The sequence below is a fragment of the Watersipora subatra genome, chromosome 5 (genome assembly GCF_963576615.1).
Source record: "Watersipora subatra chromosome 5, tzWatSuba1.1, whole genome shotgun sequence".
NCBI classification, from domain to species: domain Eukaryota; kingdom Metazoa; phylum Bryozoa; class Gymnolaemata; order Cheilostomatida; family Watersiporidae; genus Watersipora; species Watersipora subatra.
Window position 1 is genome coordinate 5688028 of NC_088712.1, and position 22624 is coordinate 5710651.

At 36.2% G+C, this 22624-nt stretch overlaps 1 protein-coding gene across 1 annotated transcript in view; it reads right to left on the bottom strand.

The window, feature by feature from the left end:
• The window catches only part of LOC137397074 (uncharacterized), a 28238-nt gene extending 5856 nt beyond the window's left edge, over positions 1–22382 (bottom strand). Inside the window, exons 1-6 of the mRNA XM_068083359.1 lie at positions 22207–22382; positions 16796–16955; positions 13372–13564; positions 11185–11381; positions 9418–9588; positions 3402–3510 (exon numbers count right to left, since the gene is read on the bottom strand). Coding sequence (XP_067939460.1) covers positions 3402–3510; positions 9418–9588; positions 11185–11381; positions 13372–13564; positions 16796–16955; positions 22207–22382 — 1006 coding nt within the window. The remainder of the gene's footprint in view (positions 1–3401; positions 3511–9417; positions 9589–11184; positions 11382–13371; positions 13565–16795; positions 16956–22206) is intronic.
• Between the last annotated feature and the right edge of the window lie 242 nt (positions 22383–22624).

Here is a 22624-nt window from a genome sequence, read left to right on the forward strand (position 1 = left end):
CCACCACATTGCTGGAACGTATTTCCCTTACCGTTCCAGCAATGGAAATACGTTTGAGCAATGTATTTCCCACACTGTCGCTGGAACGTTGAAAATGTGTGTACACATAATCTTGCGACAACATTGCTATGAAACATTTCTGTGACTTTTTGGAACATTCTGAGAATGTAAAGTAGTTATTTGGGATACGGTACGCGTCATGGAGAGTATCACAAGCTATGAAAAGCCAGTTTTCTATGAAAAAAAATAGTATGAGATGTTTTTTTTAAATTATAGTCAGTTAACCTTGACCATAATTAAACTATCATGCAGTAACTATATTTGCTCATTTGCAATAAATTGTCATCATGATACATTAGTTATCATAACAACGGGACACTGATCAGTACATGTGGGAATAATTTTGCTAGTAAGGCAATATACCGCAGTGTGCCCTCGAGTTACTCGGACCCTGTTATACAAATTATTTGCCCCTCGATGTAGAACACGGGGAATGTTTGGCTGTATAATGCATCGATATTACTCAAGCTGGCAGTAATAGCTGTTGTGAAACAGGAAGCAGATGAATGACACAGTTTTAGCAATGAATAAGTTGACATTCAGCAAAGCAATTAAAAATACATGCTAAAACTTAGTGCACATACATGTTTGATGAGCTAAATTAATTTATGGCAAATTCAACCTTCATGCTATAGGCCTACCTCAAAGGTAAGAACTCCATACATTATTTACTAGACATGTTACATTGTAATGTTACATTTTTTGGCAAATCTTGACTACTAAATACACTAAAGTTACTGTAGGTAACTATAGTTACTAAGGCTAAAATGTTATTTTGAAACCATTTTAATATGTACAGTACATATATTGAGCTTTCATTATTTTTTCTACAGGGTTTTCACATTAAATATTTACTTTAGGTTCTATTGCCCTCCATACAAAATGTTTGCCTTGGGATGCCAACACTGGAAGAAATTAAAACTATATGGTAAGGGTCCACTTTATTATAATAGGGGAGCAGTTAGTTCATAACAGGAATCTATAGCTCACTTAACCCATTTTGTATGAAAGCATAAATACAAAATACAGATTAATGGTTTTTCAGACCACTCAACCATCTTCAGTCAGCTACTAGAGAATCTTACATGTGTAATCAAATTCAAAACTTGTCTGTTGAACAAAGTATACAAAGGAACAACATAAAGTAGGATTTGTTAGATAATTATACTTTGGGTTAATTATAAATAATGTAGTATATTATTATGTAATAAGTATAATATTATAATATAATAAGTATAATATAAAGTAACACAATGTAAGAAAATCCAATGTTAAACACAACAGTGTAACTAGTTGATATTATTGATACATTGATAAAGTTAATAATGCAAGTTGATAGAATAAAATAATAACAATATAGGCTAGTAATATATAATATTTAGTAATATATTTTGTGCATCTATAGTTTAGCGCAAAATAGCGTAATAAAACATATGATAATGAAACACGTTTTAATCAAATAAAATATTATACCAAACAACATAACAAAATTTAATACTAAATTATTACAAAGTATGCTATACAAAGTCATTGTTATTGGAAAATGTTGTGTCTTAATTTAATTTATTAGGTCGTGTCTCTATGATTGTTTGTGTGTCTAGGTTTATGTAATGTGTTCAATTGTTCATCTTATTGTCTATCTCTTCAAAATTCAACATTACCCGATACAAAATACTACTGCTGACATCGGAAACCATGTTTTGTACTATATTGAAGGACTTATTCACATTGGAACTTTTAGATACCTGTCTTTACTGACTGATTAACTCAACAGCTTTTTTACCCTTGTGACTTTGTCTGTAGAGATCACCATTTGGATCAACTTAAACTGAGTGTATACCATGAGCCGGGTAGTGTGGATCAGACCAGTGTTTGTATATAGCCTGGAGCCTTGTGGCGTTCCTTTACCAGGTTTCATACAAAACATTCCTGATTTGTGTGTAATAAATAAAGTAGACTGTTATTCCTAGACTTTAACAAACTGGAAAAGTACTCTGTTTACAGAAAACATCCATACAACCAACTGTACATAGTTTAACTTTGCAAAATGCTTTTATTCTTATTATTTTTTTGCCTTCTCCAACTCATTACAGTTTCAAAGGGTTCACATTAGAAATTTGATGATTATTATTTATTGAGTAATGGTACTAGTCACATTATTTTATTGTATTTTTACTTAGAAAACAATAACAACAAGGATGGAGATAGACACCGTATTGTCCTCTGCTCTGTTACTATCTGCCAAAAAAGAATGGGAAGTACTGGATACCTGAGGTAAGCAAATATTACTGTTAACCAGTACACTACCAGACAAAGAGCTGAAAAAATTACCCAGTATGAGAGCATAATAATAATAACAATAATAATAAACAATAATGTCGTAAACTATATATATGTAACCTCAGATATGAAGTCGATTTAATATTACCTGTGAGGCTTGAAATATGCTCAGATTGTTATTTACAGTGGCGGCAGAATGTGCTGAAAAAGTCTAAACTCACTCTGCAACAAATTTTTGGGATTATGTTGAAAAAGCTGAGGTAGATTTTAATGCTGATTATCTTGGTATCAAGTATTTTATTTGACATCGCAAATTAAGCGAAAACTTACATGTAAATGTTTTTTTTTAAATATTATGAGTCATGAGAATGAAAAATTGAATGAAAATGAGAATTATGATAATGTACTAAAAACCTAATCGTCTCAGTAAAATAAATATTTACTGAGTAACGAGTTAACTCTTTCACTACTACATTAAAATCTTACCGAATAAATATTCAGCCTGAAATAGTAAAACAAATTTTTCGAAAAGTCGATATACTGTCAATATTTAAGCAATATCTCGAGAATAAAAATGAATATCGTTTTACTGAAAAATGCATCTCATTCCAAATAAAACTTTCTACAAGATAAGTACAAAACGTTTTACTCTCGTAAAATAGTCAATGTTTTATTCATGTTAAATGAATGTGGTGTGTTTTTCTACTTCATGACAATAACGATCTGGTTTTGCCGTTTTGAAAATAAATAGAAATTGAGTCGCTGAACCAAAAAAAAATTTTTTGAGAGCACGAGCTCGGCAACACAGTTTTCCGTTGGAGACAAACTATGATTAGTCTAGCTAATGTGTAGGCTTCGTAATGAACAAAAAGTGAAACCTTATTGAAAAGCCGATATATCGGCTTACGGTGGCGAAAGAGTTAAGAAGGCTTTAGAGTAACTAAGAACGGTAAAAAAGGGTTTAAGTTATAAAGCTATTAGTATAAAACTGTTAGTTTATTTTTTTAGATTGAATTTGCTAGTAATATGAATAGCATTTCCAATAGGGTATAAAAGCTTACACCTGTCTTTCACTTTGCTGAGTGAAGGTATGTCTATTGATGGTAGAGCTTCATCAACCAGCTGTTCTATTGTGCGTTTAGTATCACTGTAGCTTGAGACAATGTCACACTGTAAAACAATGTGAAACATCTCAATGATTCTAAATCCATAACAAATTAATAGAAAAATATTATACAGCTTGAGATCCATCAGACTTGTTTAGTCACAAACAACTGTAACACATCTAGAAATTTTTAACAATATTTTTATTGGGCAAACTTGATTTGCAGTTAGGTAAATTCGACAAATTTCTAGCAGTATTCTGAGGATCGCCAGGAATTTTGTTTTTCACAGACTAATGTGATTATTTTATTAATAGCCTTATAGATTGAGTAGCCTGAAGCTAAATGCTAAAAAATTACTAAAATTCATGCAGTATGAATTAAATTTTTGGCACAAAATGCTGCAATGCATTTACGAGAACCATCAATGAACCAATCTGTTGAAATGAATGCCCTTAACACATGCAAAGGTGCGTTATTGAGTTTCTAATTAGTCATATCGATGTCTATGCCTCTGTCAATGCATGTCTATATAAAAATAAAAGTTCTAAAGTTGCCAAATAAGACTGCATTGTTTGTAGAGGGCCTGTCTTTTACGATAAACAAGCCATACACAATACATGAAGCTCTTTAAGTCTGTTCTTAGAAAGTTTCCCTAGTTTAGTAACTTGTAAACGTCATGAGAGCCTGTTCTTATTATAGTAAATACTATTTTGCTAAAACCAGAAAACTAAAACAGATTGCTATACTTGCACATTGAATCTCTCATACTTTCTTATTATGGTCGAAACCGTTATATTGAGAAAATAAAATGAGCGGGTATTAGAGTGGTCCATAAAATAATACATTGCGCATTGCACTGTTCAAGTAAGAGGCAATAAACAGGACCAGAACAGCTCTGCTCTCTAGCACAAATGTTCAGACTTATATAGCGGGCAGGCCCCGCCTCTTGTTTTGCTTGACTTGACTTGCTTGGCTTGGTTGGCTCTACTCAGCTCGTCTTGGCTCGGCTTGGCTCTGACAGGCTTAACTATCACCTCGCTATTCTGCCTGACTGAGCACAGCCCGGCTCAGTTTAGCTCAGCCCTCGGCTCAGCTCTCAGTGGATCACATTCCACAACACTCTCCCCTCTATTTGTGATCACAGTCTCCAATCTATACCTAAGAAGCGAGCTTATGGTAGCCACTCGGCAGACTTTCTCCTTTTCTGTCAGGTTTCTGTCCAGTTCCTCGTCATCCGCTTCGGACACAGCTTCTCAGGAGTGGCTCACGCTGGTCTGGGCAGTTGCTTCCTCCCATTCCTGATCTTCCTTAGGTGCTGCCACACCTATCGGCTCCGGTTTACCCAGTGCTTCCTCAGCTTCTTTCAAGCTAGTTGTAACCGAAGTCATTAAATCCTGTAGCGAGGTGTTACCTTAGCTGTCCATCTTCTCGAGTGCCCTAATGTCATCTACCAGAAAAAAACGAGTGTTTTAAAAGAAAAGCTTTGGTCGCGTCCGTGAGGACCGTTTTACTGCCTTCCTGATCGACCTCCAAACCGTTTTCGACGTTTCCATGGAGTAACAAACCCCATCTCCGTACCATTCCGGTTTCCTGGTGATCCAGGCTGGTCTCAGATTGTGCCAGACTGGAGCTGATGGGATTTCTGGAGTAGATGGTATTTCTGGAGTCACGGTTTCAACGGTGTCTTCCGGGTTTGATTCCGGTTCTCCTGGAACTTCTTCTCTTAGTGGGACCGGGTTGATTTTTACTGAACTCGGTCTTTGGCGCTCTCCATCCTCCGGTCCGGCCGAGTTTTCCTTGGGAGTTGTCTCCTGTCTTCGTTTTTCTGATGACTCGGGTGACTCTCCAGCTGGTCCGGCAACCTTTAAGCCCTCTTCAGCTGGGAAAGCAACAGATGCCATTCGTTCTCTCCCCTGGCCAACAGTAATGTCCTCAAGAATTCTCCCAAACCCCGGTTATTCTGTTCTACGATTCCATTGGTCTGTGGGTGGTAAGGAGTGGTATGTGTCTTCTACACATTCCGGAGTTGGCACAGTTCGGCAATCAGTTGACTCTCGAACTGCGCCCACTAGTCTGTATGAATCTGCTCTAGATGCTTCGGATAGCAGAATACCCGCTCATCCAGTGCATTTGCGACCAATGTGGCCGTGGCATCAGGTAGCCCCAGTGCCTCCTGCCATCGGGCGAAGTGGTCGGTGAGGGCCAGCAATCACTTGTTCCCTTTATGCCTTTCCCGGAAATGGCCCCACTAGGTCCATGGCCACCTTCTGCCATGGTCATCCAACATAGAGTCATATTTTCCTTATGGCTACCTTTGCCCCTCCATGCTTTGTGGTGTGTCACATTTCACAACTCTTGATGAGCCATCTGACTGTGGACGTCAGTCCGGGCCTGCACCAAGTCAGCTGGACGCGGCTTATCATTCTTCCCACCCCAGAGTGGGCCAGTGCATGCGTTTTCCACACCGTGGTACCCTGCATGGCTGGGGGCAGATGGGCACCATTTGGCATGACCCTGCGAGGCCTCGTGTGATTCCAACACGCCGTCCTGTCGTATTCGCAGAGAGCGTCGCATGGGATGCAAGAAATCCAGCTCTCTGCTTCTGAGTTCCCGGTGTTCCACTGGCATCTCTTCATCTGCGGCAATGGCACGATACATGATGGTCACTGGTCCTTGTCCCATGGCCTGTGTCTTTGCCAGCTCGCCTTTCGGTCTTGTCATCCCTGGTGTGGCCGGTAGCCCCTCGGGGAAACTCCGGCACCAGGGTTCAATCTCGCCACTGTTTGGGCGGAGTCTCGTGCAAGTTTCCGACCGGCTCCTGGGGTATGCGGTGTTGCCCAGATTTGATCCCACCCTGTCGAGAGCGGGAGTCCTATCTAGGCAACTGGTCGGTACTTACGCAGATAACAGCCCGTGTTCCCTTGCCAGCTCCTTCCGTGAAGGGCCCCGTTCCTTTGGTCAATGTTCGCGCAATGCCGGCAGTCCTCACACGTTTGCCTGCTCAGCCCATCTGCATTCCCGTGGCGAGTCCCTGACCAATATTCCAGAGCGTAGCGGAACTCCGAGTGTGTGACGGTTTTGCTGTATTAGGCAATGACCCTCTCGCAGCTCTCCTGTACTTGGGACAGCACGGCCCCCACTCCACATCCGCTGGCATTCGTGTCCAGGATGTACTGCCTCCAGGGGTCTGGGTAGCCCAAGATCGGGGCGGTGCTGATACTGACCTTTAGCTTGTTGAACGCGACCTGTTCCACTTCTATCCATCTCCAGAGCTCTTTTTTGCTGTCAGGCGATGCAAGGGATGTGCTATAGTGGCAAACTCTGGGGTATACTATCGGTAGTAACCAACAGTCTCGAGAATTCCTTGGAGGTCCTTCACTCCCCATGAGTTTGGCCACTCCATGACTACCTATACCTTGTCGGGGTATGTGGAGACTCTGTCCTTGCTTACTATTGGAGCCAGGTAGCGGACCTGGAGTTGCAACAGGTTGCATTTGGATGGTTTTAGTTTCAGTCCAGTCTTATGGAGTCTCTGGAAAACTTCTTCCAGCCAAGACAAGTGTGTATCGAAGTCCGGGCAATGACTACAATATCATCCAGATACAGTGGCAGCGTTCTCACGTGGAAGCCATGTGGAACGCGTTCCATGAGACTTTGGAAGTTGGCTGGGGCAGACGTCAGTTTGAAAGGCAACACTTTCGCCTTCCCCAATCCAGCCGCTTCTGCATCAAGGGGTACCTGTCAATACCCGCTGACCAGGTCGAGCTTGCCGATGTAGCGGCTGCTAGACAAGGCGTCCAGGCTGTTGTCGATCCTGGGTAGGGGGTAGGCGTCTTGCTCGTTGACAGCGTTCAAATGCTGGTAGTCTATGCAGAAGCACCACTTCCATCCTTATTTTGGGCCAACACTACGGGGGAGCTTCAAGCTTCTCCAGCTGGTTTAATAAGCCCCCTCTTAAGCGGATCCTAGACCTGCCTTTTGGCCTCTGCCTCCTTTTCCAGTCTGATTCTGTTGGAGGGTTGCCGGATCAGCCGAGTGCCCTCAAACGGAATGGAATGCTCGACATCGAAGGTCGACCCTGCGTCACCATCACCCGTGCTGAACATGGTGACATATTGACTCAGCAAGGAGCCCAACCTCGCCGTCTGGCCTGTCCCCTCACAGTTTGGCTGGGCTGCCTGGAACAACTCCTTGAAGTGAGCCGGCACTCCATTGATTGACACCGGTCCGGCTTCATACAATAGGTTATGTGCGACCTTCTTTTTCATCATCTAGTAGAAGACCCGGTGCATGAGTTTATACATACATTTTCTGCTGAGTTCATAAGTTGTACAAATATACTCAAGTAACAGGCAATTATTAGGCCCAGAACAGCTCTGCTCTCTAGCACAAATGTTCAGTCTTATATATCGGGTATGCCCTGCCTCTCGTTCTGTTTGGCTGGACTTGACTCGGATTTGGCTTGGGTTGTTTGGCTCTACTCTGTTGGTTTGGCTCGGCTCTACTCGGCTTGGCTTGGCTCTGACTGGCTTAACTCTCACCTCGCTGTTCTGCTGACTGAGCACAGCCCAGCTTGGCCTAGCTGAGCCCTAGGATCAGCTCTCAGTGGATCGCTTTCCACAACACTATACTCTTCCTACAAATTTTCTTATACCTTATTAATTAATTATAAAAATGCTTTTTAACTAGAAAAATGTCTGCTTTGAGTGATTAATCCCGCTACATAGAAAACCAGCAGCATAATAAACATCCTATAAGATGTCAATATTTACAATCACAGACATTAGAATGTATTATATATGACAGCTCGTGACTCATAATTGAAATTTAAAGGTTGACTTGCAACAAAGTTCACATTACAGCTATTTGGTATCAAAATATTCACCATGTCCTACTCTGTCGAGTTGTAAGTGCCAAGTATGTGAAAATGTGATTACAAGTTCTTCAAAGCTAAAAAAACGAAAAGCCGCCGTAGATTGGAATCTCTTTATTTCGATGACGTAACTACAAAATTTGGTTATCGTTTGTCACGTATGTTCTCACGTGAATTTAAAGGCCAATACAAAGCTCGATATAAAACTTATCATAGTGCTAGTTTATGACAAACACTTCGGGTTTTACCGAAGACCCCATATCAAATATAGATGCTCACTACTTTACAGTTTTGTTTCGGCCTGGTCTTACCGGCAAGTCCTAATCTGATCATGTGACCCAATACTTCGCAATAAATTCTGCAGCACTTTTCGATTATTACAAGTGACCAACAGGCTCGTCATGATTATCAGATAATGATGTGTACTCCTTCAAGCTGAGGCTAAAAAAGTAAACGAATTGTTACGGTAAGTTATAAGATAACACTGCTAAAAGTGACAGCATTACAATGACGATAAAATAGACGCGTAAGAACAAAAGACATAAATTCATTGAATGCGTGAAGTGTATTTGTGAATATATTTTGACGAATAAGGTTGCAAGAAAGTGTAAACCGAAACCATCTCTCACAACTACATCACATTTGAGCCGTAATGGAAAGGGAATCCAAACTATGGCGGTCTCGTGTGGCTGCAATTAACTGTTTGTTTTTTTAGCTTATAAGAGCTTTTAATCACACTTCCACCTATTTGGCATCTACAACGCAATAGAGTAGGACATGGTGAATCTTTTGATATCAAATAACTGTACTGTGAATTTTGTAGCAAGTCAACCTTTAAGCGAGCTACATGCTCTTCATTGTCAAACTCAATGGTAATATAATAATACTAAAACCTATAGACTCAAAACTTGTGATTTTACTCATGTTTGCCAGAATAACCTTTTGCAACTGCACCAGAAGAAAAAACAGGCATTATGCTAATTTTATTATCAAAAAATTACCTATACAAGTATTATTTTAAATACTGGTATTAGCAAACTTTAGAAAATAAGCAAAATTTTGCTCACATTTTTCACATATTCAAAAACTCACTCGTACCTGATGGGCATGCTGAGCCCTAGAATCTACTTTATGTCTAAGATTCCTCAACTGGCTCCATTTAACCAGTATTTTATCTTCCAGAAAATCAGTGATGCAAGTTTTAGTCTTTAGCCGAGCTTTTTGGAAATCTTCCTCAAGTTGCTTGTACTTCAAAGAGAGTAGTTTCATCTGCAAAAAAAATTGTTATTTAGTGGATCATTTATTTATTTTATTTATTGGATTATTTAGTGGTCATATAATCAATTGGGAGCATATGGTGTGACATGATCTAATACCATGGAATGTAAATAGGCATAAAAGTGTTTTATTCTTTTGACTACAAAAAATCAGATCTTGTCATAGTGAGGTAGATGAACCCAGTCTACCAGCCCCTAAAACAGTCTATTCAACCTAAAATCTGTACAGGAATATTTTAAGTAGTATAATAAAAATAATAATATATTTTAAAATTACAGACATTCAGATCATTTTATGAGCTATTTTACGGAGTTGAAAATTCCTATTAATTCTAGTTGGTTATTTCTAGTAGGAATTTTGGAAAAAAATATTTCACTTCCACCAGAAAGGTCAAAAACTGTGCAGAGAAAAGACAATAAACATTGATACATTAAAATTTTTATTTTATTATATTACATAATTTATATTGAACTAAGTGTAAGGACTAAAACAGTTTTATTGACAATTTTAATGCAACTACTTAATAAATCCTAATGCAACTAACTACATCGTAACTTCAACTTATCTGATTCATCCCATAAGTGGCTCTACTCTGCCTTAGCTGGTGACAAAGTAAAAAAACCTAAATGTATAGAGTTACTCGCCCTAAAGATTTATTTTAATTGAAAACAAACTCTAATGTTTTACATATGGCTTATTTTGACAATGAGTTTGATAGCTATGAACTCTAGCCAATTTAACAAATGTCGCTGAATGAAGCCTAACTTTAATCATCTCTTTACAACCATGCTTTAATTATATACAACAAGAATAATGTGGTCAAAAATAAATGATTATTTCACTACAAATAATTTTCAGGGGTTGATAATATTTTTACTAGTTGTTAATATCTAAAGAGAAGTTAGATTTGTTTGACCAATCTTGTATTAATTTAGCTGCCAAAATTAAAATAGGTGCATGTTTAATTAAGTTCAATTAAATATTTTACTTGTATTATTTAACTGTGTAATAAAAAACCTAAAGTTTAAATTATACATTTCATGATTTCAAACTTGTATGGTAACATCGAGTTTATGATCTGCTCTTGTAATCAAAATGTGTCAGTATTGACATTAAATGATAGGGTTTAACATAAATTTCAAATGTGTTTTAAATGATAACTAAAGCTAGAAAGTAATTTTGTATGGCATCATTTTGATCAATGAAGTCTAAATAAAAACTCATATTTACAGGTTATCATTTGTTCTCTGTAGTAGCCAATGAGGTTCTCTTGTCACTTGACCCTGATATCTCAAATTGTTGTTTGTGTAATAATGCCTTTAACACCTCACAGTCTCTACTTGCAATTAGGTAAGTAGATATATTGCCGGATTTTTGAGAAATGCCTTAATGATTTAATGAAATCTTTTTGGCAGCTTTATGACTAAAATAAGCTTCTCCTTTTTGCTGTTTAATTGAATAAGGCTTATTTGAACTACAAAAACAAATTTTAAAATTTGGCGTCTTCCTAATTATTTATGCTTGTCCACATTCACGTTTGGTCAATCGATCTAATCTACGAGGAAACAATTCCTTAGAATATCCAACCTGCTCATCTCTTTTCTTGTGTATCTTCTCTACCGACTGAGCTGTTTCTAGGTCATACTCAGCGAGTGTTTGAGAAGTGAACTTGAAGATTCGTTCCAAACTCTCTTCCTTCTCAATCATCTCTTTCTTCAGCTTGTTGATTTCATCATTTAGCAGTAGTACAAGCTCTTCCAAAGACATCAACTGATGGTGCGCTCCTGCATGAAGCTGATAACTTAGTAAATTCTTCAGCTTTCACACAATATCAACTTCATATAAAATCAACTTTGCCTTTTTCAACAAGTAATTTAGTCTTCGAGCAGTGTTCCTGTTGCGTCAGTCAAAGTGGAAGTTGTATGAATTAAAAGGTTGAACAAATCAGAAAAAATTTAAAATCAATGATTAAGCTATGTTAATTGAGCTCTGACTCAAAAAATTGTTTAATGGTTTATAATAAGGCAAACTAAACATTTTAAAAAATGTGTTAAGTGTATATTTTCTGATAGCTGAAACTAAAAATATTTGACAAAGTTTTTCAAAAATGGGCTGCAATAGAAATAAACCCTGGCAGATGAGTGGATTGAATAAGCAACTGCAGGCAATAGTAAAATCAGGTTTACAGTCTACAAAACTTGTGTATTTTGCCCTTTGTGCGCCATTTTCATACATTTACACAAATGCTTACATGATCAGCAAATAATCTTCCTATTTCTGCTTAATTGTGGTGGTTTTAGAACGTATGAAAATCAATGATAAATGAGCAGAATATATTTACAACATGTTTACAAACTTGATTTGATTTATTCACAGTAGAAACATATTTTGGTTGCTTATGACCAAAATATGCTTATGCTGTAAACAGGATACCTTTCAAATTAACAATGGTAAAATAAGTAGAAAATGCTAAAATAAAACATTTGATCTCCGTATTTTAAAAGTTCATAATGTTCATTGTACTTTAAAAAAATGCAATGGCTTCCTTAACCCTTTGCCGGGGTTAAAGCCCGCATAAACACCCAAAAGTCAAGTAGTGTATTTTTGAAAATTCAATAAAATCTGTTTTCTATTGAGATGCATAACTCAAACTGAAAGATTTTTTTCTGTTAACAGTATATTTTGTAATTAACCATTCATTTAATATGCACTATTACAAAAAGGTTACAAGTATGTATACTTGTCCCTGTATGAAATGTTTAGATGCACTCATTTCGATAGAGTTTAACATGACAGCGTAGCCGAGCGAGCTACCATAACGATCACTTTTCTCTGTATATTCATAAGTCCTACAATTTTACATCACTTTTATCATCTGAATTATTTTGTACTGATCAGACAAAATATCACTAACGATCGCAGGATTAAATAAATTGTTATTCTATTGTTTTGAATGTCGAGCTAATATTGAGTGGTTTTTCAAACTTCCATTTTTTTCAAAGTTCAAAAAGTCGTGAATTATTTAGCTTTTAGCACAAGGCAACGCTTCCCAGATAATTGTTTCCTATTGTAATTTACCTACTAACATCTTGTTGGTGATATTTAAAACTGACTAGTGTTGATATAATTTGTTTAATGTTACTAGGCGACAGCTTTATAAACGTCAGCCGAAAGCAACATAAAAGTCGTTTTTCAACGCAACTCATAAACAACATTTTTAATGTATTCCCAGCCAAAGGGTTAATTCTTTAAACCCTAACAGGCGGTATTTTGTGTTGGGTGTATCAGAAACCCTAACAGCTAAAACCGGCATTTACATGACTCTGCTTACAAATGTAGTAGTAAGTAAGTCCAAGCTTGTAAGTAATCCAACAAACAACCAACAGATAACCAATCAAATCAAGCTTTGCACAGGGCGTCAGACAAAAAATCTCTGTTCTATTTGAACCGTTTTTAAAGATATTTAAAAAACTTTCTTCTATATCTTAACAATTTTTATCGGAAGGATATCAAGAAAAACTTAATATGATTTGTTTGTTGGTAGTTTATGTGGCATCGCTATGTATTATGTAAGACAGAGAATGTAAATGTTACAATTCATAGCTTTTTCTTTAAACCCTAATGGTTATAGTCTTTATTATAGACCACTTACCACTGAACTAATACAAAATTACATGACAACATCTTTGCTACAGAAATTCAGCCGGCATTATTAAAGAGAATTCAATGTGAATTATGCGACGCAGACCAAAATTTAGAGGCAAACCCAGATACCCTCGGAGCAAGTTCCCATAGAAGAGACACATCCAGGGCAACTCATCTTTAAGCATTTTCTGCAGCCCATACTTATTGGTTTGTTATCATGATCAGCACAGACTCTGCTTTGCTGACTCTTCAGTAGTTCATACTGCTCCATGTTTATCGTTGGATGAGGCTCACCAAAATCTTCCTGGTACTCTCGATGAGACTATAATATAAAGTTTGTTACTGTGTTGTCACCATTGGAGGCTGTTCTTAAAAAGTATAAGTAGTTAAATACAAAGTAGCTCACTGGATCAATGCTAATATAGTTCAATGGCTAGAGGTTTTAACTATAAAGTCAAGCGTAGATAAACGTGAAAATGCGTTACCAAAAGCTAAATTTACTAATTACACCACTGATTACCATAAACTGTTTGAAGAAATAAGTCTTTGGGACCTTAGCTCAAAATAAAATGCCTTGATCATTGAATAAACCGATCTTATCTATGTAGATAGACACAAAAGTGTACAATCTAATACAATTACTTTAATCATCATGCACAGAATCTTAGAAATTTTATATCTTCTAACCATTGAAAGCTTTAGGTGGTTAAAAGTTGGACCCCTTGCTAACTAACCATTTACATTGAAACAGGTCGTTCAGTACTTTCAAAATATAACATCAATTTTTCTGTAAGTTTTGCAGCTTCTGTTAGATATCAAGAAATAAAATAGAGAGAAATGTATTTGTTTTTATTTGAGAAAACATGCACTTACGAAGTTTTGAAAGACAAAAAGACAAAAACACAAAATGATATAAAATGTATTAAAAAGTCTCATACAACTGTTGTTGTACATATCCAATAAACAACAACAATGTAGAAGAGAATGTGCCAACAAATGGATCTTCTTTATCGATAATAGTCATATGGGTCACGATCTCAGAAATCATGGTTAAGTCGGGGTATGAAATTTGGAGTTATCTACACTAGCAGTAGGAAAAATTCGGTTAAAAACTGGCGTTAAAGTTTGAGAAACAAAAACCAATCTACAACTTTGTTTATTTCAAAACGTCATAGCAACCAACATCAATAAGTTATGATTATCACCTAGATTTCTGTAATTCTATAAAAAAATTTATGCCGAGTTTTACAATCTAAACAGATTTTAGCTGGCTGTCATAGAAATAGCTGTATATTTATCAGACAATGAATTACTCATTTTTAATTTTCCAGATATTAAAAACGGCTTGGCGTTATCACGATTTTGGCACAGCTGTAGTATCACCAAAAGACCTTTAGAAAAATATTAACAGTAACATATTGAACATCATCAGACACTACATAATACGATGTTGTATTCATTCGAATAGTTATTCTTATAATTAAATCTTTTAACAATCAAATAAAATATAATATTTTTTCTCATATTTAAATACGATTATAATCTGGTAAAAATTGTTAGGAAAATATTGTGGTCATACCCCGTACTTTCACTGCTTTTTTCATCAGTTGGATTACCAAAGTACTCGTTAAAAGTGTCAAAAATGTCAGAGATATCTTTAAAATCGGCAGAAAAGAATCGATTGCTTTTATCAGATGCCATGTTTCAGTACTTCCTGTTTCGCATAGCAACGGTTTTAAGGGGATTTTTTCCAAGGATTGGAGATTTCTATTGGCTAAACTGACTTCAGATTCAGAAAGGTCACTCTTTGATTAGTCTGGATGCGTGTGTTGCAAAAATTGTTACCAATATTAGAAATTTAGTTAGTGCAGCTTCAAAGTCGGATAACTCAACTTCGTGAATTGTGAATTAACCATGGTTTCTGGGATCGCGACCTAAACGTTTTGGATACCTGTGTAATACAGGTTGTTTAAATTGACCTAATAAAAACAAGATTACTGCTGTTACTGTTTGAATAGTATTTTTGATTTAAATATCCTTGCCTTTTGTAAAACAAGCTAAAAATTCGATAAAAAATTTTTCACTCTGACCTATACTTAAAGGTTGACTCGCAATAAAAAACACATTACAATTATTTCATATCAAAATATTCACAATGACTTATCCTGCTGTGTTGTAGGTGCAAAATATGTGGAAATGTGATTACAAGCTCCTAAAAGCTCAAAAACGAACAGTTAATCGCCGCCATCACAAAACCGCCGTAGATTGGAATCTCTTTCAAAAACGGCTCAAACGGGACAATTTGAGACCACAAATTAGGTATGAGTTATGAGCCCACCGTTATGAATCCACAAAACATCAACCAGATGCGAGGATGGCTTCATTAACCCTTTGCCAGAATTGGAGGGGTAATTGATTTCATAGAAATTGATTTGTTACATGCAATATTTCGGTAATTCACTCATTTTAACACGGTAACAATATTTTCACTAACTCATGGAACCATTTTTTAGTATTTGAATGAACTAATCTGATATGACCAATAAATTTTTTCTACAAATTGATATTAATAATATATAACTAGATAACATTCACGGTACATGACATTTTTAGGGATGCAGATGGTTTTGCCATATATTCAAACATTTTCTTTTCAAAGATGCGGCTAGCTTATTTCATCTAGTAACTATTTTCCAGTGTTGGTAGCAACTGAAAACTCTACTGATACAGAGGTCGCAGTGAAATAAGTTAACTCGACGACCTAATTACTGTAGACCGAAAGAATTGGTAGTCAAAATAATTGGTAGTCGGTACTCAGATGTTTACACAGCATTTGAAAGAAGCTAAGATGACAAGCTTTTAATTTCTTTAGTTTGGGCCGTTTGAGACATTTATAATAATGTATCTGTAGCTGGTATTCAACCTTTATTTTAGACAACATGAACCAACACAAAATAAAATATATGCCACTAGAGTCGCATAGGACTAGACTTTTATTACATAGCTCATGTGAATACGAGAGATAGAGACAGGTTGTACCACTAGTTAAATCATTTTGGGCAAGTCTGGACATCTTTCTATCATGAGCGTTTTCACCGCAATCTATCTTTGTTGATTTTATTCTTCAAATACTTTGACAATGAGATAGCTTAACACAACCAACCACATATCAACTGATAGACAAAAATCCTTATTTTCCTTTCGAATCAACTAAAATTTCACGCAATCACATCTTTAACGCTTTAACATCTTTTTCAATACTTGTAAAGACTTCAAGTTTGATATTTGGGAATTACTAAAAGTTAATATTATATTGCTCAAATTTATCAACATGTTGAATATTTTACACGCAAAGTGCAATATGGTACTACAACATTGAGTGTCATGACTGCAGAACAACCTAAAAGATAGTGAATATTAAATGGACTACCACAAGAAAAAACACACTAACAGAAATGTTCAACATGACCCAAAAATAACTAACAAAGGGTTAAGGCTTCAACATGTTAAGATTCCAACATCATGCAAACATAATATTTGAAACATTCCTTACCTCATGATGCTGGGCACATAAAATTTTGTCACATCGTGGGCAATATGAAAATGCATGTTGACCGTATTTTCCTTTTTTCGCGCAGGGATCACATGATCTTGGCTTATCCTTTGTTACATCATATGATGGCAGTTTATCTAGGGGCACCTCGCAGACCACTCTACAACATCAAGATTATTAGAGCTAAGAGTCAAAATGAAAACAACTTTCTATTATTTTTAGTTACATTTTACTTACTTTTTTATTTTAATTCCTATCACTCAGGTTATTAGAAGAGCAACATTTTATCCTTAGCATTTATTAAGTCTTTGAACACGGGCCTTTCTTGGTAATGTGTGTTGGAATGTTATTGACGATCAAAAGCTTTTAAATTCTTATTAACTATATCTAATAGTGTTCATAATACAATGATATTTGGTGTAGCACTAGTGAAAAAAGTTAGGCAACCCAACTCAATTGCCACTATACAGAAAAAGGTAATTTATCATTATTCTAGCTAAAACTATACAAGTTCTACAAGCTTGAAAAAGCAATTTTAAAACGTGTAAAAACATTTACAATAGTTTCATATCCATCGATCACATGTTTCAGGACTCAATATATACTAGGAAATTATAATTAGTAGCATAAAATTATCAATTCATATATCACAATCATTTGTGACTTATCAATAAATGCGTCGCAACGACTTTTTTCACGATGCCACGCTAATGAAATTAGTTATTATAACCAAAGAAGTAGATAAAGATCTTTAAAAAACTGGTTACAATTGAGGGTTATTTAATTAATGTTTGAAATATTTTGTTTGTTACACAAATTGCCCAGGGTTACCGACACATTGACAAAAACAGCCAGGGTTAAAAGGGTTAAAAACATGAAAGCAATGTTTATATGCTGTCTCCTAGCAAAATACCTGCACTATTGCATTGATAATATTTACAATAATTCATTGTTTAGGAAATAATAATATGAACTGCAATAAAATGTATGACTTTGAATTCTTGCTTTGCCCACTCGCCGTCTGCAACTCCAAGTTTGCCAAATTAATGTGATATGTGATAATAGTCGTTAGCCACTTTTGCTTTTCAACAAGGAATATTAATTTTATTATAGCTTCAACTTTTGTTTTTGAATATACTGCTTGTTTAACCTTGTGGATACCGTTCCCTTAATCTGACGGGCTGAGAGCGCAGTCTCAGCATACCAAACCCGTAATTGCCCGTCAGATCTGAGTCTTCGATACATGTTTTTTTAAATTCATTTATTTATTTTAAAAACGGCACTAAAATTCTTAATTAATATTTTTAGGAGTTTTAAAAGATATCAAACTACTATTTTGAGGCAATAATTAGTCCTTTATGCGCATGTGCAAAAAGTACACGTTGCTAGAAGTTGACCGTTCTTTTTGGAAAGCTTATCATCATAAACGGACGTGATATTTCAAGCGCTGCTAAAAAGATTCGTTTACAGGAAGATATCGACTGGTTTGAAAGTGAAGCAGAGGATTTCAGTGCAGAAGAACGTGAAGAAGACGATGAAAGTGAAAAATAAACTCAACAGAGTGAATCGGAGTACGAAAGTGAGAGTGAAACGGCCGGCGTTGAATGAGGGAGTCATGACGGATTTCAAAGAGGAGCCGATTTAAAACCCAAAGAATTTCATTTTGATGACAGCTTGGTAGGTGTAAGAATCCGAATTCCTGGTCAGATAAGTATTTTTGGCTATTTAAAGCTGTTTATTACATCGGCCATCATGATGGTTATAGTTAATGAAACAAATAGATATGGCCTTCAAAAACATGGCGATGCCTGGCAGCTTGTCGATGAAAAAGATATTTGGCGAAGTTTTGGTTTAATTTTGCTTATGGTTATTGTCAAAAAGCCTACTCTCAAATCTTACTGGTCTACCTAGCATTTGTTATCTACGCCAGTGTTTAGTGAAATGATTTCAAGAAACAGGTTTTTAATGGTTTTAAGCAGTTTGCATTTCACTGACAATTCGGAAAACCCTGCTGGCAATAAATTGTTCAAATTAGGAAGTGTTTTTGCCATGATATGTGACCGGTTATCTTCTGTTTTGCTGCCTGGTAAATTTATATATATAGATGAAAGCTTGCTGGCTTGGAAAGGGCGACTCAGCTTCAAACAGTATATTCCATCTAAAAGATCTATATTTGGAATAAAGCTGTTTTCTCTCTGCGATGCTGTATCTGGCTATGTGCACAAGCTGTCTGTGTACATTGGTGATGAGCAGGAGCAAGCCGAAGGAACTGGTAGAGGAGTCACTCACAACTTAGTCATGAAATTAATGAGTGGTTTACTAAATTTAGGTCATTGTTAATTTATGGATAATTTTTATAATTCGCCAGAGTTAGCAGCTGAACATGTAAAAAATAGTACTCATGTTTGTGGAACTTTGCGTCCAAACAGAAAAGGTGTCCCCAAAGATTTGAAAATGTATAATGGAAAATTAATTAAAAAAGGTCAGACAACAAGCTTTGCTAATGGGGAAAGTATGGTTGGCTGTTGGAGAGATAAAAATATATATTTATGTAATTTCAACTATGCATAAAAACATGGATGTCGCAGATACAGGCCAAGTAAATTATAAAGTGGAGAAAGTTTGCAAACCAGCTGTTATTTTGGATTACAACAAATACATTGGGGGGAGTTGACAAATCGGATCAAAATTTGCATTATTATAACGCTGCGCGTAAAACCATGAAATGGTATAAAAAACTATTTTTTTCATTTATTAGATATTTGTGTATACAATGCGGCCATAGTTTATAGAATTCATAGCAGCTGTAAAATAACTGACTTGCAGTTTCGACAGAAATTAATTCATCAGATATTTGAATATACCGGTTCTTGTCACAAAAACAGTACTCCGCGCGCTTCAACTTCTTCTACTCATCGAATAGTGACAAATAGCCCAGGGAAAGGTAGACCGGCAAAATACAGAATTTGTAGGCACTGCAAAAGGCGCGGTGATGACAACAAACCTATGCGAAGCGAAACTAAATTTAAATGTCTAGCATGTGGAGTACCTTTGTGCGTGTCGTGTTTTGATGCTTACCATGCTAAATAAATTCATTTTAAAATTTATTTAGTGTGTGTAAATGCTTCATTGCTTTGTATCACTTGCTTTTGTACATACACTTGTTAAAATGTCATTGTCTATGTATTGTATTTGTTGTACATTTACAGGTTGTATTTGTTGTGCATTTACAGGTTTTATTTGTTACAGACCGCCCTTTTAAGGGCACCCATATAATCAAAGAGTTCAGTTCACATGCTTTCTAGCAGTCCATGATTTGCTGTTTGTGCTCGTAATAAATGTTGCCTTCTGTCTTGTGCTGCTTCACCAAATGTGCCAATGCAGACTCACAACTCAATTCATTTTATGCACAATAAACTTTGCTGCAGCACACATGAATTTGTGCAATGTGTTTATATACAAAATAAATAAATATAGTTTTGAGAAATGCATAAGATCATAACTAAAATCAGAAAAAAATGATAACTATCAATATATAGATCTCAAGCTGTAAAGCTTAGCAAACTGTCTGGAGGAAGAAATCAGTCTAGAAAATAATCTCAGCTTTCAAATGCATATTAAGTTGCAGCTAAATCTCAATTTGCACGAAAGTTACAGCAGTGATGGCACAGCCTGTCAGGTCTTGTCAGCCCTCTCGTGCTCTGCTTACAGACATGGCGTCATGAGCATTTCAAAGAGCTGCACACGCAATGCATATGAGCGCCTAACTCTGCTTTTGATGCACTTGGACAACCGATTTTTTTTGCTGCGTGTAGCAAACATGTTTGCCGCCGTGCATATGCTTATCATAAACTATTTTCTTAGAGGTATTGCTTGTAAAAAATAGTTATTATCGATATTTTATGGCAAAAAGCTGACAGCTTCATCGACTCAGAACACTGACCAAAATCTTTACAGCCGATTTGCAGGAAATTAACAGCAGCCTCTTGAGAAATCTCTAAGCTTTTTAATGCATATTTATTTGTGACTGTATGCCAGTTAGCATGAAAGTTATAACCAATTTTAGGCGGCCATATCAAGCCTCTATTTTTCGCTTGTCATTAGGGCCACGCGCTGGAATTTTGAGCGGCGCTCCCGCATTGCATCGGAGATCATAACTCCACTTTCATTGCTCTTGGGCGACCAATTTCTTTTGCAAATTGTTGTGGACATATGAATCCATAGAAGTACTGTTTATACAACATTTTCAATTCTATTATTTAGAAAACACAATTGAAAATGACGTACAAAAATAAAATATTGGGAGCTTCAACAAGTTGAGACTTCTGCAGGATAGCAATTGCAAGCTATTTACATAAAAATATATCAGTTTGCAGAGAAACTTTTCGGCATTCCTATGCATGTTAATTTATGTGTCTACCTCAAGTTTACTGAACATATATTCAGTTTTTACGCAGTCGAGTCGAAGGCTCAGATCGCCGTAGTAAATGCTCTGGTACGCTGGGGAATTTCCAGCCGTAAGCGCCCGGTCCCTAAAGGGTTAATAAAGATTTGAAATCTCGATTCCTTGGTCTCCTTACTTTATATCATTCATTTACAAATGGAAAATAAGTTTTTGGATAATTTATGAAATTTCGAAAAACACGTCAGAGTTTTGATTACAGACGCATCAATTTTGACTTGTGATCATGTATATTTAGTGTTTGTTATTATTTAATAAACTAAGTCTTGGTATTTTCATTCAGTGGAACTAGTGGCTATATCCCTAATAATAGCACATGGTCTACTTGACTAGGGTCATGTCACTGTATCTGATTGTTTACATTAGCCAGCATGAAGCCTGCTCCTTTAGACGGGAGACCTAATCATTCAACTGATAGGTTTACACAACAGCTCCTAGCAGTGTGTTTACTTTAGATCTTGTAGTTCTCAGCCAATATCCAAAGTTCATGCATTTCTCTGCTGCCGGCTGTAAACTCCTATCAAGCTTTGACTTGACATAGAGATTATATGAGCTAATAAGACAAAATGATCTAATAATCATATTTCACATTTGATTGCATACATAAGACTTTTTACAGAAAACTGCACGAGGGAAAACACTATTGTTCTTTTTTTTTTTTAAATTGAAATTTGGTCATTTTTACTTTATCTTTAAACATTACTTTTACTAGTTTATCCCTATCATTATCACACTGTCTATGAAATAAAGTCGCGTCAGTATATTGATTAAAATATCAGGCGTGGAGCCTTGGCTAGCGCCTAGCAAAGCAAATCATAGAAGAATAATATTTTGAGACTCTATTTTAAGAGTATACTGACACACAGAGTTGTTAACAAAATGTAATACACCATATTTGCCAGCTTTTTAACATGATTGTATAGCTAAACTTTGTCACCTAGCAACACACCTGCAGTCTTCCCATGGACATACAATAATGTTATTCTCATCATTGAAGCCAGTTAGACATTCAAGGCAATGTACATGGTTGCAGGTAAGTTGACGAGGATTGGGTAGAGCTACTCCTTGTCTCAAACAGAAACCACATTCCACGGCAGGTGGAACAATCTCTTTCATGTCAGCCATATTTAGAACTACAAATATGAATTCATATTTTAAGTTCAAGACTAAGGTTATATTGACAAACACCTAATAAATACTCAAACTGTGTGGGTTTATTTTTATGCTTAAATCACATGTTGCACCCATTAAGCCCGTTCAAGCAGCAAGGCAAATACTGTTTCAACTAGATGACTCTTATATATAAACTTTGTATCTCAATGTGATGACTGTCTTTAACAACATAATGAAATAAGTAGTTCTGATAT